Source organism: Marmota monax, unplaced genomic scaffold (genome assembly GCF_021218885.2).
Source record: "Marmota monax isolate L192 unplaced genomic scaffold, Marmota_monax_Labrador192_F-V1.1 WCK01_AAM20220418_F8-fsc00400, whole genome shotgun sequence".
Taxonomy (NCBI): Eukaryota; Metazoa; Chordata; class Mammalia; order Rodentia; family Sciuridae; genus Marmota; species Marmota monax.
This window is the reverse complement of record NW_026692772.1, coordinates 183781-207428: the sequence shown is the minus strand read 5'-3', so window position 1 is coordinate 207428 and position 23648 is coordinate 183781. Positions and strand designations below refer to the sequence as shown.

At 54.0% G+C, this 23648-nt stretch overlaps 2 protein-coding genes across 4 annotated transcripts in view; one reads left to right on the top strand and one right to left on the bottom strand.

Annotated features, from left to right (window-relative positions):
• The window catches only part of LOC131424264 (uncharacterized), a 33632-nt gene extending 17365 nt beyond the window's left edge, over positions 1 to 16267 (bottom strand). The window contains exons 1-2 of one of the 2 annotated variants that reach the window (XR_009226994.1): positions 14840 to 16267; positions 8574 to 13989 (exon numbers count right to left, since the gene is read on the bottom strand). The gene's annotated coding sequence lies outside the window, so the exon portion shown is untranslated. Of the gene's footprint in view, positions 1 to 8573; positions 13990 to 14839 lie in introns of those variants that run through there. The other variant, XM_058580125.1, reaches the window with a different exon arrangement.
• Myoz2 (myozenin 2) overlaps positions 10938 to 23648 on the top strand; it is a 32505-nt gene continuing 19794 nt past the window's right edge. The window contains exons 1-3 of one of the 2 annotated variants that reach the window (XM_046447123.2): positions 10938 to 11105; positions 11527 to 11613; positions 21298 to 21467. In XM_046447123.2, the coding sequence (XP_046303079.1) occupies positions 11538 to 11613; positions 21298 to 21467 (246 nt within the window). In that variant the 5' untranslated portion in view covers positions 10938 to 11105; positions 11527 to 11537. Of the gene's footprint in view, positions 11106 to 11526; positions 11614 to 20969; positions 21121 to 21297; positions 21468 to 23648 lie in introns of those variants that run through there. The other variant, XM_046447125.2, reaches the window with a different exon arrangement.

Below are 23648 nucleotides of genomic sequence, written 5' to 3'. Positions count from 1 at the left end.
GCTATTAGCCATTCCCTGCGGCAACACTACCCACTCAAACCTAAGATCTGGCTCCTCGTGGTTACACGAGGGAAGGGTGAAAGCAAAACGTTGTGAGTCTTTAGGATGCAAAGGAATAGAAAAGAAACAGTCTTTAATGTCAATAGCAATAATATGCCAGCCCTGAGGAATAGAGGAGAGCAGAGGCAGCCCTCTTTGAATGGGCCCCATAAGTTGCATTTGAGCATTAACTGCTCGTAAATCATGCAGTAGGCGCCACTTTCCTGATTTTTTTCCTAATAACAAATATGGGAGTATTCCATGGAGAAGTAGAAGGTTGGATGTGACCCAAGTCCAGTTGTTCTTTGATTAAATTATGGGCTGCTACCAATTTAACCGAGGGAAGAGGCCACTGAGGCACCCAAACAGGCTCCTCGGTGAGCCATGTTATGGGTATTTGAGCCCCAGTGGCCCCTAGGAAAAACCCAGACCAAATCTGTTAAGCTTTTGATGACCTTGCACAGGATGCCTATGCCCCTGTAGGTGTTTTCCTAGTCCTAGACCTGGCCTATACCCCATATTTTGCATAATCTGTTGAGACACCGGGGAATAGTCATTACTAAGAGTGAACCCCATGTCTTTCATCAGATCACGACCCCATAAAGAGATAGGTAAATCAAGTACATAAGGCTGAAAGGTGCCATTGTGTCCTTCTGGGTCCTTCCAAGATAGATGTCTACAGCTGATTTGAGGGGCTTGGGCATATCCCAAACCTCTTAGTGATTGATCTGAGAGCTGCACCGGCCACCCCTTTGACCAGTCCTTTTGTGCAATTATACTACGATCTGCTCCAGTATCTAGCAATCCCAAAATTGATTTGCCTTCTATGGTTAAGTTTAAAGTAGGACGGTCATTCATATCTAAGGACAAATAAACAGAATTCCCTCCAGTAACTCCAATCTCATCACTTGTCCTTGAAAAGGAATCAGCAGGAAAGCGGGTATGCAGACTGGGTAGAAGTAGCAATTGGGCAATCCGGTCTCCTGGGGAAATAGACACAATGCCCCTTGGAGCCTCCACCATAACTTTTATTGCCCCTACAGTATCAGGGCTAATGACTCCAGGAAAGACATGAAGACCTTGTAAAGTAGAGGATGCACGTCCAATTAGCAAACCTACAGTGCCAGGCAGTAAAGGCCCTTTGAACTCAGTTTCCACCAATTGGACTCCCATCTTAGGTGTTAATACGAGTCTGGAGGTGGAACAGAGGTCCAATCCCACGGCACCTGTAGCGGCTCTCCGCGTCTCATGGGATGGCGTAGAGATGGCCATGTCTCGGGTTTGGGTGTGACATTCTCCATTGCCCCATATATTTGTGGGCCCTGGGGTCGGGGGCCCCTTCGGCCGTTTTTTGGCCCAGCTGAAATAGGCTGTCCATGGATGTCCCTCACTGATCTACACTCTTTTGCCCAATGCTTCCCTTTTTTACATTTTGGACACAGCCCCGGTTGACGAAGGCCATTGGAAGGCCCACCGTGAGGGGGTCCAGTAAAATTATCTTTTTTAGGACATTCACGTCTGAAATGACCGGGCTGACCACAATGGAAGCATGTTCCGGCACCAGGATTGCCCCCTTTTGCCACCCGAAGGACAGCAGCTGCAAGACCTGCATTAGTTAAAGGTCCTCCAATCTCTCTACACACTTTCATCCATGCTTCTATGCCCTTATTTTTATAAGGAGTGATTGCCGCTTTACATTCCTTGGTGCATTGCTCAAAGACCAATTGCTTGATAAGGGGCATGGCTCTATCAGGATCCCCAAAAATCTTTCCAGCGGCATCCACCATCCTTGCTACAAAATCTGAAAAGGGTTCTGTAGGGCCTTGTAGAATTTTGGTCAAATTACCAGACACCTCTCCTCTATTTGGAAGCGACTTCCATGCCCGAATGCAAATGTTGTTAATTTGATCATATGCCTCAAGAGGAAATCCTGTCTGTTGATTTGCAAATCTACCCTGTCCCAAGAGCATATCCTTGTCCCAATGGGGGTGTCCCGCCGCATGGTTTTGGGCGGCCTGCTCTATTGCGCCCTCTAGCACGAATGCTCTCCAGTCCAAATATTTACCCGGGGAAACGCAAGCCAGAACAAGGCTAGCCCAATCAGAGGGAGTCATACAGTATCTAGACAGATTTTCCACCTGAGTCAGCGTGAAGGCGGCATCCACCCCATAAGTGCGTACAGACTCCGCCAGGGTCTTCACAATTTTAAAATCTAAGGGTTCATGGACTCTTCCCCTGTTGTCATCCTGAAAAACTGGATAAGCAAGACCCATCTCAGCGTGAACAGCCCTCCATGTTTGGGCATGGAAAGCTCTTCCCGAAACGCCCCTGCCATACGGCGGTGGATCCGGGGGATCGCTTTTCTTGAGCCCTTGTTTATCTTTGTTCTCTTCTCCTATAGCTAAACTCCCTAGCTGACGAGACAGCCTCCCGAGCTCTTCCTCCTCATCCTCCTCCTCCTCTGACCCACTTTCGCATGGGGGTGTACGCAGTGTACTGAGATCTGGATACAACCGTTTCCTCCCCCGTCTCATGCTCCGCACACTCCCATCCTCCCGAGTCACTTCACTTTCTGCCGTCTCCGATTTTTCCTCATGCAATCGCTCTAAAACCTCCTGTCCTTTAGTAAGTGCTTCCTGACATCTGTCATCTGTAAGGCAACCACGGACCATTTTCCAAAGGGGTATCACCCCACCCTCTAATATGCCCTGCTCAGAAGCAAAGTCAAGATCTTTGCCTAATTTATCCCAACTAGGCACAGTAAGGCTGCCCGAAAATGCAAACCACGGTGCAGCGATATCTATCTTCTGTAAAAATCTCTGTAAAGTACTATGTTTCACTTCCAGACCCTTGGAACGTAACAGGCCATCTAGGGCCAGGAGAAGCGGACTTGAAGATGCGGTACCCATGACACAACAACAAAGGAAGCACAAAAAAAAGAAAGCGAAAGTAGGAGCGAAAGTACACAGTGCAGCTGCAATAAAATGTAAGGCTCTCTCTTTCATTACAGAGGAGCTGTCCCGCTTTGGTTGCGGATCCCACTTACCTGGGACTAACCGGTGCACCACCCCTGACTGTTGAAAGTTCTGGTTCCCGGGTTTCGGCACCACTTGTCGCGACCCCTTGCCCGCAAGGAAGACGCAACTCGGGAATCTTCTTTCAACAGTTTATTCAGGCCCTGGATATTTCTTCTTCTCTTCTCTCGGATGCCCCTCCCAGCCTTAATAAAGCATCCCAAGCCCCAATGCAAAGCTGCCGCGTGGAGCTTTCTCACAGGGTGGTGAAAAATCATGTGCCAACTTTCCCAGATAAGAAGTTGTTTGTCACAGACCACAGCGGAGCCAGCGTCATCTTGTAATGGCGACCATAGTCTGCAGAAACGGCAGAAGCGGCTCACCACAGGGACTAAGTGACTGGCAGGTGCTCAGGAGGCCCAGAGGATGCTGGGAACCCAGGAGACCCATGCCCTGGAACATCTGTGCAATGCAGCTTAGGAAGACAGGACGGGCCATCCACTGCCCCGCAGAGCGCAGAAAGGCCAGGCCCAAGGGCCAGCTAACTTCAAGGGGTCAAGAGGCCACTCAGCAGAGGAGCCAGCATGGCTCGTGACAGTGAAGCCACTCAGAGGCCAGGTGACAGCTGCTGTGGCCATTCTAATTCCACTGAGGCACCGGCACTGACAGGCTGAGAAGCGATGGTCCTCCACAGCCTGAGCCTCTCCTCACGGAACACAAAACTTAAGAAAACTCCATCCACGGTTCTCTAAATTCCTAGATGAAACGCTTAGACCCACAGGGAGGCGAAGAGGCGGCTAGGAGTTCAGCAGGGGCTCGAGACACAGGAAGGAAGACGTTACGAGCCAGTCGGGCTCCCAGGAGCGTCCACGTGGCTGCCGCAGCCCGGCTGGCTGGGCAAAATAGCCGGGGGTGGGTGGGTGGGTGGGTGAGTGACGAGCAACTTGTGAAGACTGATGCAGTGGGAGCCATTTAAGAGCCTGTGAGACCGTGCCTCCGGGTTTGGGCTCTCGGCAGTGGCGTCCCGCTCCCCGGGAGGGGGAGAGCCGGCTGCCGCCGCCACCGCCAGCTGGAAAGTCTGCACCACAACTGGCTTGCGTACACAGCAGCCACTGCGCCAAGCCGCTTCACGAATCCTCTGGTTACGAAAAGTATTCAGTAATAACCTTTTGCTGCAACTTTTTCCTGATAATCCTTCCTCCTCTGAACTTTGTTCTTCTTTCTGACTAGAGTTCCTGGGCTTCTATCAACGTATGCCCTAACTGCTCTTGGTTCCACTGGGGTGCCTCTTTCCCTTATCAATTTACTTCTCACCCCTTCCATATTTTTGTCACAAAGACAATACAATACAGCAAGACAAAACAAGACACAAACATACTGCATCAATCCTCTCCATTTTCTTGAAATGCCATATTTCCTCTCGCCCTATCTAGGGATGAGCAGATTTGCTCCCGTCCTATCTATTCTACGGATGGGCAGCTTTTCCTCGTCACTTACCCCTGAGTGTCCTGGGGCTCCCTGTACGGGCCACCATCTGCCGCAGTCTGGCTGCAGCAAACTAACCAGGGGGTGACAAGCAACTTGTGAAGATTGATACAGCCGGAGTGGGAGCCGTTTATTGTAGGACAGGAGGGGTATATATACATAACTAATTACACAGCTTATCTTAATTAACATAAACTAGATACAGCAGTCAACCAATAAGGAATCATCATCTTAATGATTACACACAGCTTAACTTAATTGACATAATCTAGACCCAGCAGTTAGTCATTAAGGAATCTATCATCTTAATGGCTCTCTGGCGTTACTTCTCAAACCACTCCTCTTGGCAAAGTGCCAGGCGCCATCTTGACTTGTTTACAGACCCTAACACATGGCAATCAGCCTCTGGTGACCACTGGACACACGGTGGTGTTCAGGGTCTCTCCAGTGACCTCCCAGCACTGGGGTGGTGTCCAGGCAGGCCCAAGCCCACAGGAAGTGCTCACTCACAGAGCCCTCCCAGTGGTGGACAACAGGAAGGCTGCCTGGGTGGTAAGACTGCAGGGCACATTTTAGGCTGTAATGGGGACGGGGTCTTCTCTGGCTAAGATGCTGGACCTGGGGCACTTTGAGCAAGGAGTTGAACTACCTGGTTTAACTTTGCTGAAGGTCCTTGGTGCCTTGTGAGAACAGATGAAGGGGGAGTCGGCCAGTCTCCTGGTGACCATGATGGTCTGGCCAGGAGAGGTGGTCAGGTGTAACAGCGCGGCAAGGGACAGGTTGGTCATGAAGTGCAACCAAGACTGGCAGACCAGTCTGTCCAGGCACGTGAAAGGAAGCGGAGGGCGAGGTGACTGGGTGCTGCAGGAAGAGCAGAGGTCCCGAGCTCCCACGTTAGGAGCTCGGGCTGCTGAGGAGGAGCCCGCAGGAAGGGTCCTCCTGCTCTGAGGCTTAAGTGTGCACTTGATCAAGTGCTGAGCACCTCAAGTGTTCATGTACATCTCAGACTTCTTCCCAGACATTCGAGGCCCCATGCTCAGCTGGCTACTGCCCATCTCCCGGGGGATTCTGCAGACCTCTCAGAATCAGTTGTCCACACCTGAGCACTTGACACCCCCTGAGCACCCAGTCCTCTCAGATCTCCCAGAGCTCAGAGGAGGGCATGGCACTCTCCCTCCCACGGGCACCCCGTACCCACAGCACACCCTCTGGTTCTGTGCCCAGTCGGACCCCGCCTCGCCACCCACATGACTTCCCCAAGGACAAGCCCAGGGAACCTGCAAGGCCCTCCAGTGGCCTCTCTGCCTCTGACCTTGCCCCGCAGGGTCCACCCTCCACTGAGCAGCCAGCGTGGCTTCTTGAGACAGTCACACCTTCCTTTCTCTGGACAGACCCTTTGACAGCTTCCTCTCTGGGGCAGAGGACATCCAGAGCCCTGGTGACAGCTGAGGCCTCCTCTCCTCTGCCAGCCTCCTGCCTCCCTTGCTCTGCCCCTGCTGGCTCCCTGCTCCCACACACCCGGGTTGCTCCCCTGCAGAACCTCGGCCCTGCTGTCTGCCTGGGTGTTCTCGGGTCAACGTGCTCCAGACTTGCTGCACAGATGCCCCTCGTCACAGAGTCCTCCCTGGCCTTCCGGTGCTCCTCGCAGTCCCTCCGCCACAGCCGCCCGTCTTCTCTGCTTCGTCACCTCTCGGGATCCATCACTGGGTAAATGCAGCAGTGATTCCTTGGATGTCGTGTCCAGATGCTCTCCACAGGGATGAAGACACAGCGCTTGCTCCTTGGTGCATGAACCACACCTTGTGCCTGATGGCTGCCCAGTGAGCACTTGTTGGGAGACAAGGGGAGAGTCCCCTGCGTATGGTTTCCTGCACCTGAGGAAGAATGGCCACCCCAGGGAGGGGAACCTGCAGCTGGTGCGGAGGTGTGTCTACCTGAGATATGGGGGGCTGTCTGCATAGCCTGTGCAGCACCTCAGCTCTTGGAGGGTTGAGACAGAACGAGGGCCTGAAGTCCTCCTGTCCCACCGCTGCTCAAAATGGAACCCAGTGATGGGTGTGGAGGATGGTGGTGGAGAAGGGGCCCAAGTCTGAGAACAGTGCTCCAGGAGAGGGGCCATGTGGCCTCTGGTCTCCACGGGCTGCAGTCCTCGAGTGGCGGCCACTTGGCCTAGGTGTTTAGCCTCTTCATCTCTCTTTAGCACAAGCTGAAGGAGCCAAGATCAGGCTTGGCTGAGGGGTGCTGGAATCTGCGTCTCCCCAGACTCTCCACACATCAAGCCCTAGCACCAAGACCCACCTTTTGTGTTCTGCACCAACTGGCTTAAGTGACCAAGGGAAGGACAAGGGACCCATGTGCTCACCTCACAGGAAGCCTCGGGAAGGGTACCTGCAGGCCTCCCTGGGGACGAGGGGTGGGGACAAAGGAGAATGGGGTAACACACTCCAGCTGGGGCTCAGCCTCTGCTGGACCCTGTGCAGTGGGAGCAGAGACCTGGTGGTGCCAGCAGCTTTCCAACAGAACTGAGGTGCTCTGAGCACCCACCGCGGCTGTGTCCCAAGCTGCAGGGTCTGCACACGCTGCTTGACACTCAGGCCAGCCGTCCAGTCTTCCCTCCTCTGAACCTTTAATAACTAGGCCACCAGCAAGCTAGCACCTGAAAGTGAGTTTAAAAAATGAAGCAAGACAATTTTAGGTCCATTTGGGAAAGTAAAATAAACAAAAACAATATATCATATCCTGTATAACTTTAAAAAACCTTTACAAATATCTGTTTTAATTTTGGAAACCAAAATTAACAAAAATGATTGTTGATGCTGTTTCTTTAGAACTGCGAACACCACCATGGGAAAGGGGGCCTCCTTCAAGTGTTTTTACTCCTTATTAAACCACCTAGTTCACGGTCCTGAGGCTCCATCTAAACCTGTCCACGCTGCAGGGATGGTAAGAGGAAGAGGAAGAGTACACTGCCAAAGGGACTAAGTACAAGGCACTGCTGCCCACGTTACGTGGGAATCCTCGGGACTTGTGGTGGGTCCTGAAAACTCCATCTTACAGATGCGGATTTCAAGGGCCAAGCAGCTTGAGTAATGGAGGCCACCTAAGTGCTGGATCCAGGAACACCAGGCAATCAAACATCTCCAGAGGGAAGCGAATTCACAGGCTTGGCCAAAAGAGTTTTTACGGACACCTAATAAACAATTTCACCTTAAATGTCTGCCTAGAAGCAATCGCAATAGGTCACTCTAATCCTGCCCTCCGAAGCCTGCACTCTAATCCTGCCCTCTGCACCTGCACTCTAACCCTACCATCTGCACCTGCACTCTAACCCTACCCTCTGCACCTGCACTCTAATCCTGCCCTCTGCACCTCCACTCTAATTCTGCCCTCTGCAGCCTGCTCTCCAACACTACCCTCTGCACCTGCACTCTAATCCTGCCCTCTGCAGCCTGCACTCTAATCCTGCCCTCTGCAGCCTGCACTCTAATCCTGCCCTCTGCAGCCTGCACTCTAACCCTACCCTCTGCACCTGCATTCTAACCCGGCCCTCTACACCTGCACTCTAATCCTGCCCTCTGCACCTGCACTCTAATCCTGCCCTCTGCACCTGCACTCTAATCCTGCCCTCTGCAGCCTGCACTGTTAGCCTGCCCTCTGCAGCCTGCACTCTAACCCTGCCCTCTGCAGCCTGCACTCTAATCCTGCCCTCTGCACCTACACTCTAATCCTGCCCTCTTAAGCCTGCACTCTAACCCTACCCTCTGCACCTGCACTCTAACCCTACCCTCTGCACGTGCACTCTAATGCTGCCCTCTGCACCTCCACTCTAAGCCTGCCCTCTGCAGCCTGCACTCTAACCCTACCCACTGCACCTGCACTCTAACCCTGACTTCTACACCTGCACTCTAATCCTGCCCTCTGCACCTGCACTCTAATCCTGCCCTCTGCAGCCTATACTCTAAGTCTGCCCTCTGCAGCCTGCACTTTAACCCTGCTTCCTCAGCCTGCACTCTAACCCTGCCCTCTGCAGCCTGCACTCTAATCCTGCCCTCTGCACCTACACTCTAATCCTGCCCTCTTAAGCCTGCACTCTAACCCTACCCTCTGCACCTGCACTCTAACCCTACCCTCTGCACGTGCACTCTAATGCTGCCCTCTGCACCTCCACTCTAAGCCTGCCCTCTGCAGCCTGCACTCTAACCCTACCCACTGCACCTGCACTCTAACCCTGACTTCTACACCTGCACTCTAATCCTGCCCTCTGCAGCCTGCACTCTAATGCTGCCCTCTGCAGCCTACACTCTAAGCCTGCCCTCTGCAGCCTGCACTTTAACCCTGCTTCCTCAGCCTGCACTCTAATCCTGCCCTCTGCAGCCTGCACTCTAATCCTGCCCTCTGCACCTGCACTCTAATCCTGCCCTCTACAGCCTGCACTCTAATCCTGCCCTCTGCACCTGCACTCTAACCCTACCCTCTGCACCTGCACTCTAATGCTGCCCTCTGCACCTCCACTCTAAGCCTGCCCTCTGCAGCCTGCACTCTAACCCTACCCACTGCACCTGCACTCTAACCCTGACTTCTACACCTGCACTCTAATCCTGCCCTCTGCACCTGCACTCTAATCCTGCCCTCTGCAGCCTATACTCTAAGTCTGCCCTCTGCAGCCTGCACTCTAATGCTGCCCTCTGCAGCCTACACTCTAAGCCTGCCCTCTGCAGCCTGCACTTTAACCCTGCTTCCTCAGCCTGCACTCTAATCCTGCCCTCTGCAGCCTACACTCTAAGCCCGCCCTCTGCAGCCTGCACTCTAATCCTGCCCTCTCCAGCCTGCACTCTAATCCTGCTCTCTGCATGCTGCACTCTAAGCCTGCCCTCTGCAGCCTGCACTCTAAGCCTGCCCTCTGCAACCTGCACTCTAAGCCTGCCCTCTGCATCCTACATCCAACCCAAGGACACACTCTGAGGCCTGCGGCCAGCCTAAGAACACACAGCCTATTCCAGCCTCACTCCCCTGCCTGACCTCATCCCTGTTCATTCACCTCACTGCCACATCTCCCATGTGTCTATGGTGTCTAGAAGAGGACCCAAAGCCACCCAACCTTCTATGTACTGCACGACCTACCCCAGCCCTGCCATCGTACACTGGCCCCTGAGCACAACCTCATGCCTGACACAAGTCTAGGGACTGGAGAAGCCAAGACACAGGGACTCCCTATCTTACCAGGAAAAAGACATTACATGGGTGCACAGAAAGGTGGAGGGATGATGGACAAGCAGACTCCGGTCAACATACTTGGAGAGACTGGGGTGTTCACCCAATGGCCACCATCTTCCTCCTCAGAGTCAGAGCACAGCCCGACTCAGCCTCTTGAGCCACCTGTGCCTGCACGACTGCCTTTGCCCATCAGGATACAGACGACCTTGCCCAGCATCAAGATGTGTGCTGGGGAGACAGGCGCTTTCCTGCTGCCTGAGCTCTGAGCAGGCTGAGGAGCAGCGGCAGACAACGAGGCTCTGGGGCCCACACTTCTGGAAGGTAGAGCAGAGGTTAGCAGGTGACCCCGGTTTCCTCACCTCCAGCCCAGCCTTACCAGGAGAGTAAGGCTTCTGTTAAGTTTCTGTCTGGGATTTTCAGTCACTCCTCTTGACTAACAAAACAACCGAAAGGGCTGTGAAGCAGAGAAGGTGGAAGGACTCCATGTGGCACTGTGTTCAGGAGACTGTGGAGGGTTTGTGACGGCCTCGCCTTTGAGCAGTGTCCCTGGCCTGAGGAGCGAGGCAAGTTCCCAGAGCAGGGAAACCGTTAACGGAAGTCCAGAAGGGAGCACGCTCTGTGCCAGAGCCAGGGGCTGATGTGGCCCACCTCCCAGCCCCATGTCCTCCGTCTGCGGAAGCCCTGGACCTGAGGTCCACGGTGCAGCACCTGATCTCTGAGGCTTGGCTCCTGCTCAGCCACGTGTCCCTAACAATGCCCCCCCGTACCCTCAAGAGTGAAGCCTTCTGTGGACTGAGCGTCCACGTTCACTCTTGACTCAGGGCCAGCTCTGTGGGTGCCCACAGGTCTCCAGAGATGTCCCTGTCCATAGTGTTCATTTTAGTTATGAGTGACCCACCACTCTGTTCTAATTCACGGGTACGTCTCTTGCCACCTCGACTGAGGTACAGCGTAAGGACCACACTGTAGAAAGTCTTTCAAGTCCCCTTTGGCTGCGGTCTCTTCCAACAGAAGGTGAGGGATAGGGGCTCTGCGGGTCCGTGGATGCACCCTCCTTCACATCTCACAAGCTGGAACAATGGAGAGAAGCTAATGTTCCCCTGTTCCTTTCTTCTGCCAGGAAGATATGAGTAGCTGAAGTATTTGGTGCTATATATAGTCCATGAGGTCAGTGGGATGCCAGTCTCCTTAGAGAGGCTCAGTCCCGCTCGAGTCAGAGCTGGGGACCATGCCGTCCCAGGTTCAAGGATAAAACCCATCAGGCCCAAGCGCCATCTCCGCCATCTTCTCCATCTCCAGGTCTCCCCCAGGATCGCCCTTGCTCCCAGGCCCCGTCCAGCGTCCAGCAGCAAGGTGAGTACGTCGCTCCCCGAGGGCTGCCGGTCCCTGTCCAGGAGGCTCAGGGCAGGGTGCAGCAGCGCACTCTGGCTGAGGGGCAGCTGTGCGGGCCAGCGGTCAGGCGCTGACCGGGGGCCTCTTTGTTCTGGTGCCCTCCTCTCTCTCCCTTGTCTGGGATGGACGGACCAGACGTGGGTACACTCGAAGGCCAAGGAGACAATGGTGGGTTAAAAATAACCCTGGACGGGCAGGTCTCCTCCCTCACTGCTGGGGGACATTGTGTGAGTGCACAGGAAGGACTGGCCCGACACTCCTGTCACCAGATGTCACCCGACAGGGATGCACAGCCAGGTCCTCCAACAGAGAGCAGCAGTGCTAGAATGGGGCAGCTCTCTGGGAGGGCGGCTGCCTCAGTGACGCCCCACTCTGCCTACAGGGACCTGCTCCATGCTGTCACACAGTGCCCTGGTGAAGCAGAGGAGGCAGCAGGCGTCCGCCATCATGAGGGAAGTCCACGGAAACGGTACCGATGCGCGTCCGCGGCACTAGCAGCTCACACTAACTCTGATGTGCCGGCGTCCTGGGGCTCCTGAGCCCCGGGCTGCGGCCTGTGCAGTCCCCCCTTGGGCGCAGAGCTATTTTCAGATGAGCAACTGCAGGGGGCTGAGGCGAGCAGCAGCTGAGGCCCGTCCTGCTCGCTGGCTGTGGCCTGGCCCTTCTCTCCTGCTTGGACGGGCCTTGCACCAGCTGGTCTCCAGGCACATCCACCGGCACGCCCGGTCCTCCTTCTGCCCCCTTTCCCCAAGAGCTGCGGTTCCCTGAGAATTCCTGTCTGTGCGCTCGTCTGGCCCCGCAGCCAGCCTCCACGTCATACTGACTCACTAACATCCTGTGTGCGAGACCCACGATTGCTTGTAGTTTCTGAGGAAGACAGAAAAAGTCCCTGTAGTCCCCAAACACTGGCTGGGGACACTTTTTCCATAGTTAGACGGGAGGCATTCCCAGTGGGTTCCACCTCGTCTTGGTAAAGCTCTGCGAGTGCCTCTGGCTTTGCATTTTGATGGCTGTGAGGGGAATTCCATTCTGCCCATGAGCAGAGCCAGCACCAGTCCCAGGCTCAGCAGAGTACCCAGATCTGCAAGGGCCGAGGCGAGCCACCCTGACACGCTGTGGCACTTGGCCTGCCAGCCGTCCCGCCAGTGGCACGGGACGCAGCCCTTCACCACAGCCAGCCGAGGCCTGGGGCTGAGGCGCAGGGGCACTGGTGACCGTGAGCGGCGTCCTCCTTGGCACCTACCATGACCTGGGACTCTCAGGTGGCCCTCCTCCTCGCCGTGTCCTCCCTGAGTCTTAAGGATGACCACTGTTAGGATCCCAAGGTGGCACTAGTGCCCTGGGCCAGGCTGTGTGGCTGTGTGGCATGACCCCCAGCAAGCGTCCTCCTGCACCCATACGGCCTGGTGACAGCTGAGGTCCTGTGGTCTAGTTGGTTTTCTGTTTTCTGTGATGTAAAACCGCCATCACTGTCCTGGACTGAAGTTTGTTCTCGTGTTTTACTGTGATATGGAGTTAGAGTAGAATAAAAGGAGAATAATTCTGAACAAGCTACCAGAACCAAATTGGTACTAATACAAAATTCCAAAATCCAGGCTTCTTTAAATTGTATCTTTGTGCTTCCTGCTTCAGGTTGTTTATTTGAAATTGTTCATACAGTTTTTCTGGTCAATAAGGCAGAACTCAGACCATGGCTTGAGTCTGCGACAAATTGCTCACCTTGAAACTGGACTGTGGATAACTTGTTTCATTATTTCCTGGAAGTCCTGCCTAAATCAGCCCCTCTGCTGCGCTCTCACCAAACCTGGGTTCTCCTGCCGGCTCAGGCTCAGGCCTTTCTACTTCTTTACAATGTAACTATTGTTCCCGGGAAATGTAAAGGGGAAACACTATCATTCCCTAGAGGGCAGAACCCTCAAACCACTGCTCCGCCAAGGGGACCCTGGCCACCCACCGTCTGGTGACCCTCCCGTTGCGGGTGAGCGCCAGTCCCAAGCGCTCAGATGGTGTGGGGTGACCAGGGCTGTCGCCTGAGGAAACCCTCCCACCCCCTTTCCTCCACGGCTCGCGGCTCTCGTGGGACGTCACAGCGGCCTGCCTCTGGAGGTGGCAGTGCTCTCCCTCTGAGGATGGAGAAGGGACACGTGAGCATCCTGGGGACTACGCCCTGAAGCCTCCAGAGACACGGAGGCAGCCCTCTGCGTGATCTCAGATAAAGTGTGCAACCGTTTTCATCTTGATCATGAAACAAAATGAGCCCAGTGGGCGGGACCACCCTCCGCGAAAATGCAAGGAGCAGGTGTCTCCAGACCCCTTCCTCCTCCCCGGCGAGGCAGGATGTCGTCTTGCAGTATCGTCACACGCCAGAGACACTCGGCCCCAGGAGGAGGATGAGCAGGAGCCAGGGCCAGCCAAGCCAGGGCCCTCTAGACACTAGATGGGAACCCCACCAGGGCCTCGCGGGGAGAGGCCAGAGCCGTGAGGGAGGAACAGCCTCAGGGCGCTGCCCAGGCCAGTGCGAGTGCCAGGGTGCAGGATGGCTGCTAAAAGGTAGACGGCTCCCCTGCCACCACGACTGCACCAAGTCCAGCACGATCCCCTCTGAGCTGGGGTCAAATTGTGTCCATGGAGCAAATACGCCACACACCCACAACAAGGGCTCTCAGGTGGCCCCTCCTCCTCATCGTGTCCTTGCTGTGTCGAAGGATGGCCACCGTCAGGATCCCCAAGATGGCACTAGTGCCCGGGCCAGGCTGTGTGGCAGTGTTGAATGACAGATCCACAGAAGCCCCTGCACATTTGCAAAGGGTTCTCAGCCGCAGCTGCTGGCATCTAGCAGGTGCTACTGCAAGAGACAGGAACACAAGAGGCATCTAGCCATTCTGCACAGGGGGTCAGTGGGGGATGCTGGAGCCCATCCTGTCACCCGGAGTCCACGCCTAATTCCCAGGACCAGCCAAGGTCCTCCCCTCATTTCAAACCTCAACACTGAAAGCAGAGGGGAAGATACAGGACAGGAAGCATGGCCTGACAAGAACGGACGGCACAGTGGGCAGAGGCAGGACAGACGGACGTGGCAGCAGTGGGTGACCGTGGATGGGAAGGAGTCAACCTACAGGCCCCGGGGTGAGGCTGCAGAGGCTGCCTGAGTGCAGCCCGGGCTGCCTGACAGCTCAGCGGGCTTCAGAGACAGGAGGGCAGAGCCGGGCCTGCAGGCGCCCCGCAGGGTCCCCGCCGGCCCTGTGGGTGTTTTCCTCCTCACTGGCAGCAGCTTCCCCGGGCAGACAGACAAGAACTGGGCAGATTATTTTGGTAATTTCAGGAAGAGAGTTTGCTTTGTGGTCTGAAAACAGGAAGCCTGTTCTAAATGCAGCGCTGCTGTGGACATGGAACCCGGGCTGGGTTCCCACCAGCCTCCCACTCTTCAGGGGGAAGGCGGCCAGGAGAGCTCCCCTGAGCTCCGTCCTCCCAGATTCCGACTCCTGAGTGGCTTGGCAGTCAGGCCTCAGCCACCCTCTCCACCAGTGCAAGGAGACCGCAGTGTTGACCCAAGTCCCAGGGCCCTTTGGAAAATGGAGTCCAGGCTCAGACTTCTGAGGAAAGACTCCCCAGCAGCCTTTCTCTGCACGAGTGTCTTGGGAGAGTGAATCACACCTTCAACCTTCAAGCAAGGACACCAGGACAGCCTCACCTACCTGGGGTCAAAGGTGAAATGCTGGAGGGACAGAAGAGGAGTCCGTGGACAGTTTCGGGAGTCTTCCTCTGTGGGGTTTACCTTTCCACATCAGCCTTCGCATAAAACCAAGAGAAGCCAGAGCCGGCAGCACACCTGGGTATCTGAGCCTGGCCAACAGTCACACCTGGTGGACTCAGGCTTCCTGAGCATCGGACTTGACAGGGCACCCAGGACACTGGTCCCAGAGGACCGGCCCAATCCTGCTTTACTACAAAGCCCAAACTGCGAGCCTCGTCCCAGCTGTTCTCTCCGGTCTTTCTCGGGTCTAATATAGTTCTGATATAGTTCTCTCTGGTTGCATTTGGATTCTGTCACAGTAGCTGATGGTTCTGTCTGTGTAATTCCACACATTGGTTACTCATTTCTTAAACGCTTAGGGGTTTATGCAGCACTAGTGTTTTCATCAATGGCAAATTTCCAAAGATTTTGTAAAATAGTCTGAAAAGTCAAATTAAGACAAAGATACATGAAATAGGAAAATAAAAAATCCAGGTGGGTTCTTAAATCTTTTTATCTAGAAAAAAATTGTCAGTAAATTTTATCAATTAGAATCTTATCAGGCATTATTCTGAATCGTAGTCTAGACTGTGATTTTAATGTTATATATATTATATACTATGTTGTATTATGCACGATATATCTTTTCTTTCTTTCCTCTTCCTCCTTCCATCCTTCCTGCCTGCCTTCTTTCTTTCTTTCTTGTACCAGGGATTGAACTCAGGAGCATTAACCACTGAGCCACATTCCCAGTCCTTTTTATATTTTTATTTTGATACAGAGTCTCACTAAGTTGCTTAGGTTCTTGTAAAGTTGCTGAGGCTGGCTTTGAACTTGTGATCCTCCTGCCTCAGCCTCCTGAGTTGCTGCGATTACTAGTGTGGCAACTGCGCCCAGCTGTATAATATATCTATCTGTCTTCCTGTGGACGATGAAAGTGTCCTACACAAGCACAGGCCCGATCTCTGTGCCTCCATCAGGCTTCTAATTAAGTCAACACGCCCACAACACAGCCGCCTGCCAGGGCTCACCTCTTCTTTCCCATGTCAGGACTGCTGAAGCCAGGCATCAATGGGGGGCTGTTTGAAAGGTCTTTTGTCCTCCAGATAACTGCAGGCGGACGTCAGTGTAAAGTGCAGATTGGATCCACTGACCGACCTCAGTGCTGACCACTGTGGCTGACATCAGTAGTGAAGCATGCTTGACCATATTATTCTCAACAGATGACCTAATGCCACAAACACAACCTGAAAGGCACGAGGGCAGCATGAGTAGCTGGGGTTGGAGCTGTAACTTACCAAGCAAAGATGAACACGCCTTCAGACCCCACACAGGGTGTCCATTTATGGGCAGAGGAGGGCAGAACGTGGGATCTCTGTGCTCAGGGACAGCATGCCATACAGGAAGACTCAGAAATGAGTGAGAGGCATAGATCTTTACCCACAGTGGCCCTCGCCCCTGGGAGGGTGGGGCAGTGAGTGACAGGAGGGACAGACCTGGATCCCAGCACACAGTGGCCCTCGCCCCTGGGAGGGTGGGGCAGTGAGTGACAGGAGGGACAGACCTGGATCCCCAGCACACAGTGGCCCTGTCCCCTGGAAGGTGAAGGTGGAGGAGTGACAGGAGGGACAGGCCTGGATCCCCAGCACACAGTGGCCCTGTCCCCTGGAAGGTGAAGGTGGAGGAGTGACAGGAGGGACAGGCCTGGATCCCAATAAACAGTGGCCCTCGCCCCTGGGAGGGTGGGGCAGTGAGTGACAGGAGGGACAGACCTGGATCCCAGCACACAGTGACCCTGTCCCCTGGAAGGTGAAGGTGGAGGAGTGACAGGAGGGACAGACCTGGATCCCCAGCACACAGTGACCCTGTCCCCTGAAGGTGAAGGTGGAGGAGTGACAGGAGGGACAGGCCTGGATCCCCAGCACACAGTGACCTTGTCCCCTGAAGGTGAAGGTGGAGGAGTGACAGGAGGGACAGGCCTGGATCCCCAGCACACAGTGGCCCTCCCACAGTTGGAGAGTCACATGTGTGACCGAGGGCTGCAGCCCCAGACCTTCCTGGCACTGTGCCTTTGACTTTGGAGGAGTGAGTGAGAGGTCCTCCTTCCCAGCCCACGGTGGTCCTAGATATCCATCCGGCTGCCGTTCCAGATCCAGGAAGGGAAAGAGGACAACCTCGGCAGGTTGATTGTGTTGCTTGTCTTTCACTGTGTTGACTCAACATATACCCAGTATTCATGGTGTGTCCAACTCTGTGCTGCCAATATTTAACAGCTGAGTGTCTGGTAGAAAATACCTTGATTTGTGCAGTTGTGCAGATTCTGTGGTGTGAATACTCCTCGTGTCTAACTCAAGCTGCCATCAAAGACGCAGCACATGCAGATGTGGGTTCAGGGGACACTGGCTCACTCTAGTATCCTCTGCTGCACAACAGCAGAGCAAACACCTGCTTCCCCAGGCAGATGCAATAGACGTAAGTCATCCCACGAGCTTCCCTCTTGGAAAAAGTGGCAGAAGAATCCTGAGATGATACTGTTTATTACTGCTTGTTCTTCATTTTTAATATTTATTTTTTAGTTGAAGTTTCAGTACCTTTATTTTTTAAATTTATTTTTATATGGTGCTGAGGATTGAACCCAGGGCCTTGCACATGCTAGGCAAGCGCTCTACTGTTGAGCCACAAGCCCCCTACTGCTTGTTCTTGGTGGAATTTGTTTAATTGTTATGCTCACATAATTTAATTTTAATACCGCTGTGTCCACGGTGAGTGACACTGGCTCACAGATCCCTCGACCGTCGTCCGTGGACGCCTGCGAACCAGCACTGGTTCCACATGTTCCTGCATGCATCTTCCAGTGCTTCTGACCCAAGACGCGCAAACGCCTGCCAGACCTGGTGGACGCTGGAGCAGGAGGCAGAAGGGTCAAGGAGGGGGTGGCCTGATTAATAAGAAGAGTGGGCAGTCAGTCCTTAGCGTGACTCCTCCTCCTCCTTTCTGCCTGCTTCTCCTCTCCGGTGCAGAGATTGTCACAGACACGGGCCTTGACAGCGGCTCCTTTCTCCAGGTGCCCTCCCTGGAGGCCGTAGGCTCCCTGTGGCTCCCGTGGTAACTTTCCTCCCACGGTAGCATGAGTGACATTGGCACACTGCCAGAGGGGAGTGACTTTCCTATGGACTCAAAGGTGCAGGCCATGGGGGTAAATGCGATCTCAAATTCCTCTTCTGTCTGCTCCTCTTCCCCTTTGAGGATCCCCCTCCCTGGCTTCTGGGTCTCACCCTTGCTGGGACTCTAGCCTCAATCTGCATTTTAGACCTCAGTCAGTCAGTGAGAGGAGCCAGGCAGAAACTGGGCCTGCTGAGCGCGGCACAAGACCAGAGCGAGTCCCCTGGTGGCACGGGGGAGGTTCCCAGGAGGTCCACAGGCCCTGGGGTGGGCTTGGTGCAGAGCCTGGCCCCACGTTCTACCAGGACTCGCCAGTGGTGCCTGCACAGTCTGATCCCCTCAGCAGGCAGAGCAGCCCTGGCACATCTGCCAGCAAAGCACCCTGCTGGCTCCTGTCCTCCCAGGTCGCGTCCCCGCCTCCATCCACAGTGGCCCGGAGACTGTCGTCGACCTCCAGGGCCAGGTGGTGGTGATCACCTAGGTCACAAGGTCCTCTTAGAAGCACTGGTGGTGTGACCACGACAGGGCTGTTGGAAGAGGGAATTGATAGACACACCTCTGGCTTCTGTCTCGTGGCCCTCGAGAGTCAAACTTATTCCACCAGCAACACCCGGAACCACTCTCCTGCACACTGTCCTTCACGTTGCTCCAACTGGCAGCAGCAGGGGATGGAGCCAGCGGAAGTAGGGCCTGCTCTGGCCTCTTGTTGAGGTCGGAGGCCCGGTGTGAGGAGGCAGGCCTGCCCGGGAGGACCGACTCAACCTCTGTGTCCCTGGCGGCTGCTTCTTGGAGTGTTGGCTAGTTTCTGAGAATATCCTGTTGGGACGGTTTCTCAGGAAAATCTTAATTTTGTTTAAAAGCATTTTAAAATATTTTTTTTTAGCTATAGATGGACACAATACCTTCATTCTATTTATTTATTTTTAATGTGGTTCTGAGGATCAAACCCAGTGCCTTACATGTGCCAGGCAAGCGCTCTGCCACTGAGCCACAACTGCAGCCCCCAAAGCATTATTTGTAATAGGTAATCCCACGACAGAGTGCGTAGTTGTAGAAAAGGCTGGATTGGCAAAGCCTGGACTTTGATTTTCCATATTAGTGTCCTGCTCTTTCTCTGCTAACTGGGTCCTTTTCAGACGCACTTGGAGACAGATTCCCCTTTCTCTTGGTTTTACAACAAACTAATTCAGGAATACCATCTCTGTCCTTTTTTATTATATTTCTAATCTAAAGGACACTTGCTATTTCGACTCTAGAACTAAATATTGAAATGGCCCGTTTCTGTATTGCTGCCCAGTTTTTCAGGGGTTCGCAGACACGGAGCAGCTCCCCGCGCTCTGCTGCACACGCAGAGACTTCAGGGTGAGTGTGTGCTCCCTGTGCAGCTCGACGCTGGCCCCCCAGGAAGGGGTGATGCCCTGGCTCTCCGCTTGGCCTGCCCCTCTTCTGCAGGCTCTTCCTGCCCTCCCTGGGGACGCACGGGCACTGCCCTTTCTTCTGTTCTCACTGTGACAGGGGCTGCTGGCACAGGGTCGGGTGGGAGCTGGGGCTCCCTGCTGGGGGCGGCTCCAGCTCAGGTCTCCTCGTTACTTCCGGGTGGATGGAGGGTGGGCTCTCACAGGCTGCACACATCACAGGGAGGCAGAGTTTGGTACTGGCCATGAGGACTGTCCCAGCTTCAGCTCAGCCTCCTGATTTCAGAACAAAACTCTGGCTCTCCTTGTGGACATGGTGGCCCTGGAGGGTGAGGTCAGGGTCTCCTGGTGCGTTACTGAGAGAGGCCTTTGTTACAGTGTCCCGTTGCCTTGCTAAGTCCTCTTCCTCCTTGCCGCAGTCCGGCTGCAGCAGAATAACCGGGAGGTGACGAGCAACTTGTGTACATGGATACAGCAGGAGTGGGAGCCCTTTATTGCAGGACAGGAGGGGTATTTATACATTCCACGCAGCTTATCTAATTAGCATAAACTAGATACAGCAGTCAACCAATCAGGAATCTCCACACTTAATGGCTCGCTGGCGTGACTTCACAAACCACTCCCTCTGCAAAATGCCAGGCGCCATCCAGACTTGTTTACAGACTCTAACACCTCCTAGCCCTGGGCTGGTGCGAAGGCTCTCTGACCTCAGCTGCAGGGCCCAGGTGGTTGGGGCTAGAAAAACACAGAGAATCCACCCCTGCCCCTCCCGGGTCCCGCCCGGCACAGCTGCCTCCCCTCCGTGCTTCATGGTGTGTAGTGCTTTATCTGCAACATCTCAGCTGTCAGTAGGCCTTCCAGACGGGCTGGGAAAGGCATCTCCACCTTCCCAGAAGTAGAAGTCCTAATATTATTATGACTCTGATAACTGGTGGAGCGCTCCTCAATGTGGTCTCAAAATATAAAGTAGCTTTTTCAAAGCAAAATGGGGCATATCTAATAAATAAGTCTGTTGTCTCACCCTAAGCACTACCGAAGACCTCAGAATCAAGGTCTATGTGTCTCACCATCTGACGACGTTGCTTCAACAAAATCATTTTTCTTCCTGTGCCTTAAATAGCAGCCTGCAGTCGGCTGTGCCAAACTGTGCTCCTGACTCAAGAAGCAGGTGGAAGAGTTCAATGTCTTTGGATGTAGGAAAAGCTTATTAGAGCTGGGACTGACACTCGCTTACTAAGGACACAGCACTACACCCTAGAGATACTGAGGGCACAGCACTGAAACCCAGAGAGAGCTCAGACCATAGAGGGATTCTGTGTCATGGGAACGTGCAAGGCAGGGACAACTTCAGAGGAGACTCCAGGGGAGGGGCTGCCAGAGGCGACCGGGAGCTGCCCTGGGAGCCCGCAGTGGGCTTGGCACGGCTCGAGCTGGCACAAAAACACAGGGGGCGGGGAGAAAAGCGGCCTGTTAGGACGGCTGTGAAGGGCACTGTCAGAGCACCCCATATGACAAGGCCACACTGTGCCTGCAGCAAGGACAGCGCGCTCTGCTCCACCCGCTCTGCTGGCCAGCCCCACACCAGGGCTTGCAGGAAGCCTCCCGCTCCCTTCTCATATCAAGCCTGTGAGGACTCATCATCACTATTACTAGGCACCCTTCAGAGGTGAGAAAGTTAGTGACGCATCCGGACTCCTGCAGGTAGTCAGGAGCCGGGCAGGGTTTCCCCAGGGCTGCCATTGCAGAGCCGCACCTCGGTCCCGGGCAGCAGCAGGCGTGGCTCTAGAGCCCAGAGCAGGGACACTCCCTGCAGGTTTTCATGCATGTGCACCTTGTGTTGCAGATGCAGGCAGCATGGACCTGGGCAAGAAGGTCAGCGTCCCCAGAGACATCATGGTGGAGGAGTTATCCCACCTCGGCAATCGCGGCGCCAGGCTGTTTAAGATGCGTCAGAGAAGGTCTGACAAGTACACGTTTGAGAACTTCCAGTATGAAACTAAAGTACAAAGAAACGTAGGTATAACTGACGCTGCTGTCTAAACCAGTGGGCCACGTGTGCCTGCCTCACTAGACTCCCAAACAGGTTGCTCTACATACTTTCTTCCAGTTGAATCTGTGAGACGTTGTTTTTTGTGGTAATGAATACCTTAGGTGGAGAAACAAAAGAAGCATTATATATGGTGTGAGCAAGCTTGGGTTCAATAGGGACATTGTGACCTGCAGACTTGGCACCAGGAGCTCGTTTCTTTCGGCAAAGCAAGGGTGAGGGAGTGGGGAGAAGCAGGGCTAAAAGTTTCCAGGGTCTTATCGCCACCAGTTGAATGTTTGGGATGCAAACACATTCCAAGCACACAGTGATCCCCAAAGCGAGGACAAGCACAGTCTGGCTAAATGCCCTACCCCTGCCCCCAAGACTCTGGGAGCCACCGACCCAGGGCTACTCTCAGCACTTGTCCACATCCTGTAGGGAAGCTTGGTGCCAGTCAGTGACAAAACCACAGCCGACACAACTCTAGACAAAGGTTTGCCCAGCTGAAAGCTGATAACAAATTAACTAATGCAGCCCTGCCTTACCTATTGTGGCGACACTATCGTCCCCGACACGCCATTAGAGCAATTGCTGAGGAAGGAACTCTCAACTACCAGGCACAAAGAGTCAGAGAAACCATGGGAGGGACAGTGGGGACCACAACAAAGGTGCTCCATGGCTAGGTCTCCTGGAGCTGGGGGTCTGCAGTCTACCTGCTGGCTTACCTGGATACCACCTGTGCTAGGTCTCCTCCTGGAGCTGGGGGTCTGCAGTCTACCTGCTGGCTTACCTGGACACCACCCATGTTAGATCTCCTCCTAGATTTGGGGGTCTGCTGTCTACCTGCAGGCTTACCTGAATACCACCTGTGCTAAGTCACCTGGAGATGGAAGGGCTGCAGTCTACCTGAAGACTTAACCTGGACACTTCCTGTGGTAGTCTCCTTCCAGAGTTGGGAAGGTCTGCGGTCCACCTGCAGATTTATGAATGCTCCCACCTGCCTCTCCAGCAGGTTGTGGATGGATGGCCACTTGTTTTGAGCAGACTGATCTACTAGGTTCTTTTACCAGAATTACTAAAACAAATATAGAATGCAATATCTATACCCATAAACCACATCTCATTAATTCCTCAAGTTTCTCTTCACTTTGCTATGTTCTTAAAACATTTTAAGTTAAAAATTTAATTTACCCAGGGGTGAGGGACCAGGGACCCAGGGGTGAGCTCAGTGGTAGAGCATGAATGAGACCTCGTTCAATCCCCAGCACCGCACAGAAACACACGATGGTAACGAGATGTTTTTCACGTTAATGAGCACTCTTCAGCAAGCTTGGATTCAACCCAACTTGGTTGTGAGTTCCAGTGGACTTCAAGTCATGCCCAACTGCAGCATACCAGTTGTGAAGGACCACTTGATGGGCTGACAGAGCCACGTGACGCCACGTCCACTGTGACAATGCACAGTGTCCTCACGTCAGAAAGTGCCTGTGCTCACACTGTGGGTGCTGAAGAGGGACCCCCATTCCACCTTAGAGCCTGGTTAGGAATAATAAGGTGCCTTAGGAACATCTTGAAAAATGGCCTGCACATTAGGCATCTGGAGAAGGAACAACGCCAGTCTGCTTAACTTCCTCCTCATCTCCACGGACGGTGTGCTGACCACAGGTCTGGAGGAAGGGGCCATGAGACAGGAAAGTTCCCTCTGGGCCCATGTACTCGGGTCACCAGCATCTGCATTGGCTCCAGGGGCAGTGTTCTGGACACCCAAACATCCGGACACGCTGTGAGAAATCATCGCTCTTCCTAGAAAACTGGGCACTGTTGGATACAACGGCCCCAAAGAGGCTGAAATAAGCAACCAAATGCTGGTAAATAACTCCGCAGTAAGCAGCCCAGAGTCCCTTTGCACTGAATTGAGGAACCCACTTAGAATCTGATGAGAGGGACTCTCTCTAGGAATGATGAGAGTGTCATTTGGGAAGCTCTGAAGCCTGAAGGCCAGCTCCCAGGGCTCAGCCTTGCCTGGAGCAGGCGGCCCTCCTGCCTCTGCCACCGGCCTGTGATCTGCAGTTAATTTGAAGCTTCTTTGCCTTTCTGGATTTGTTTCCTCATCTGTAAAATGAGGAAACCGCTCCCTAAGATGCCTTCTGACAGGAACAATGCGC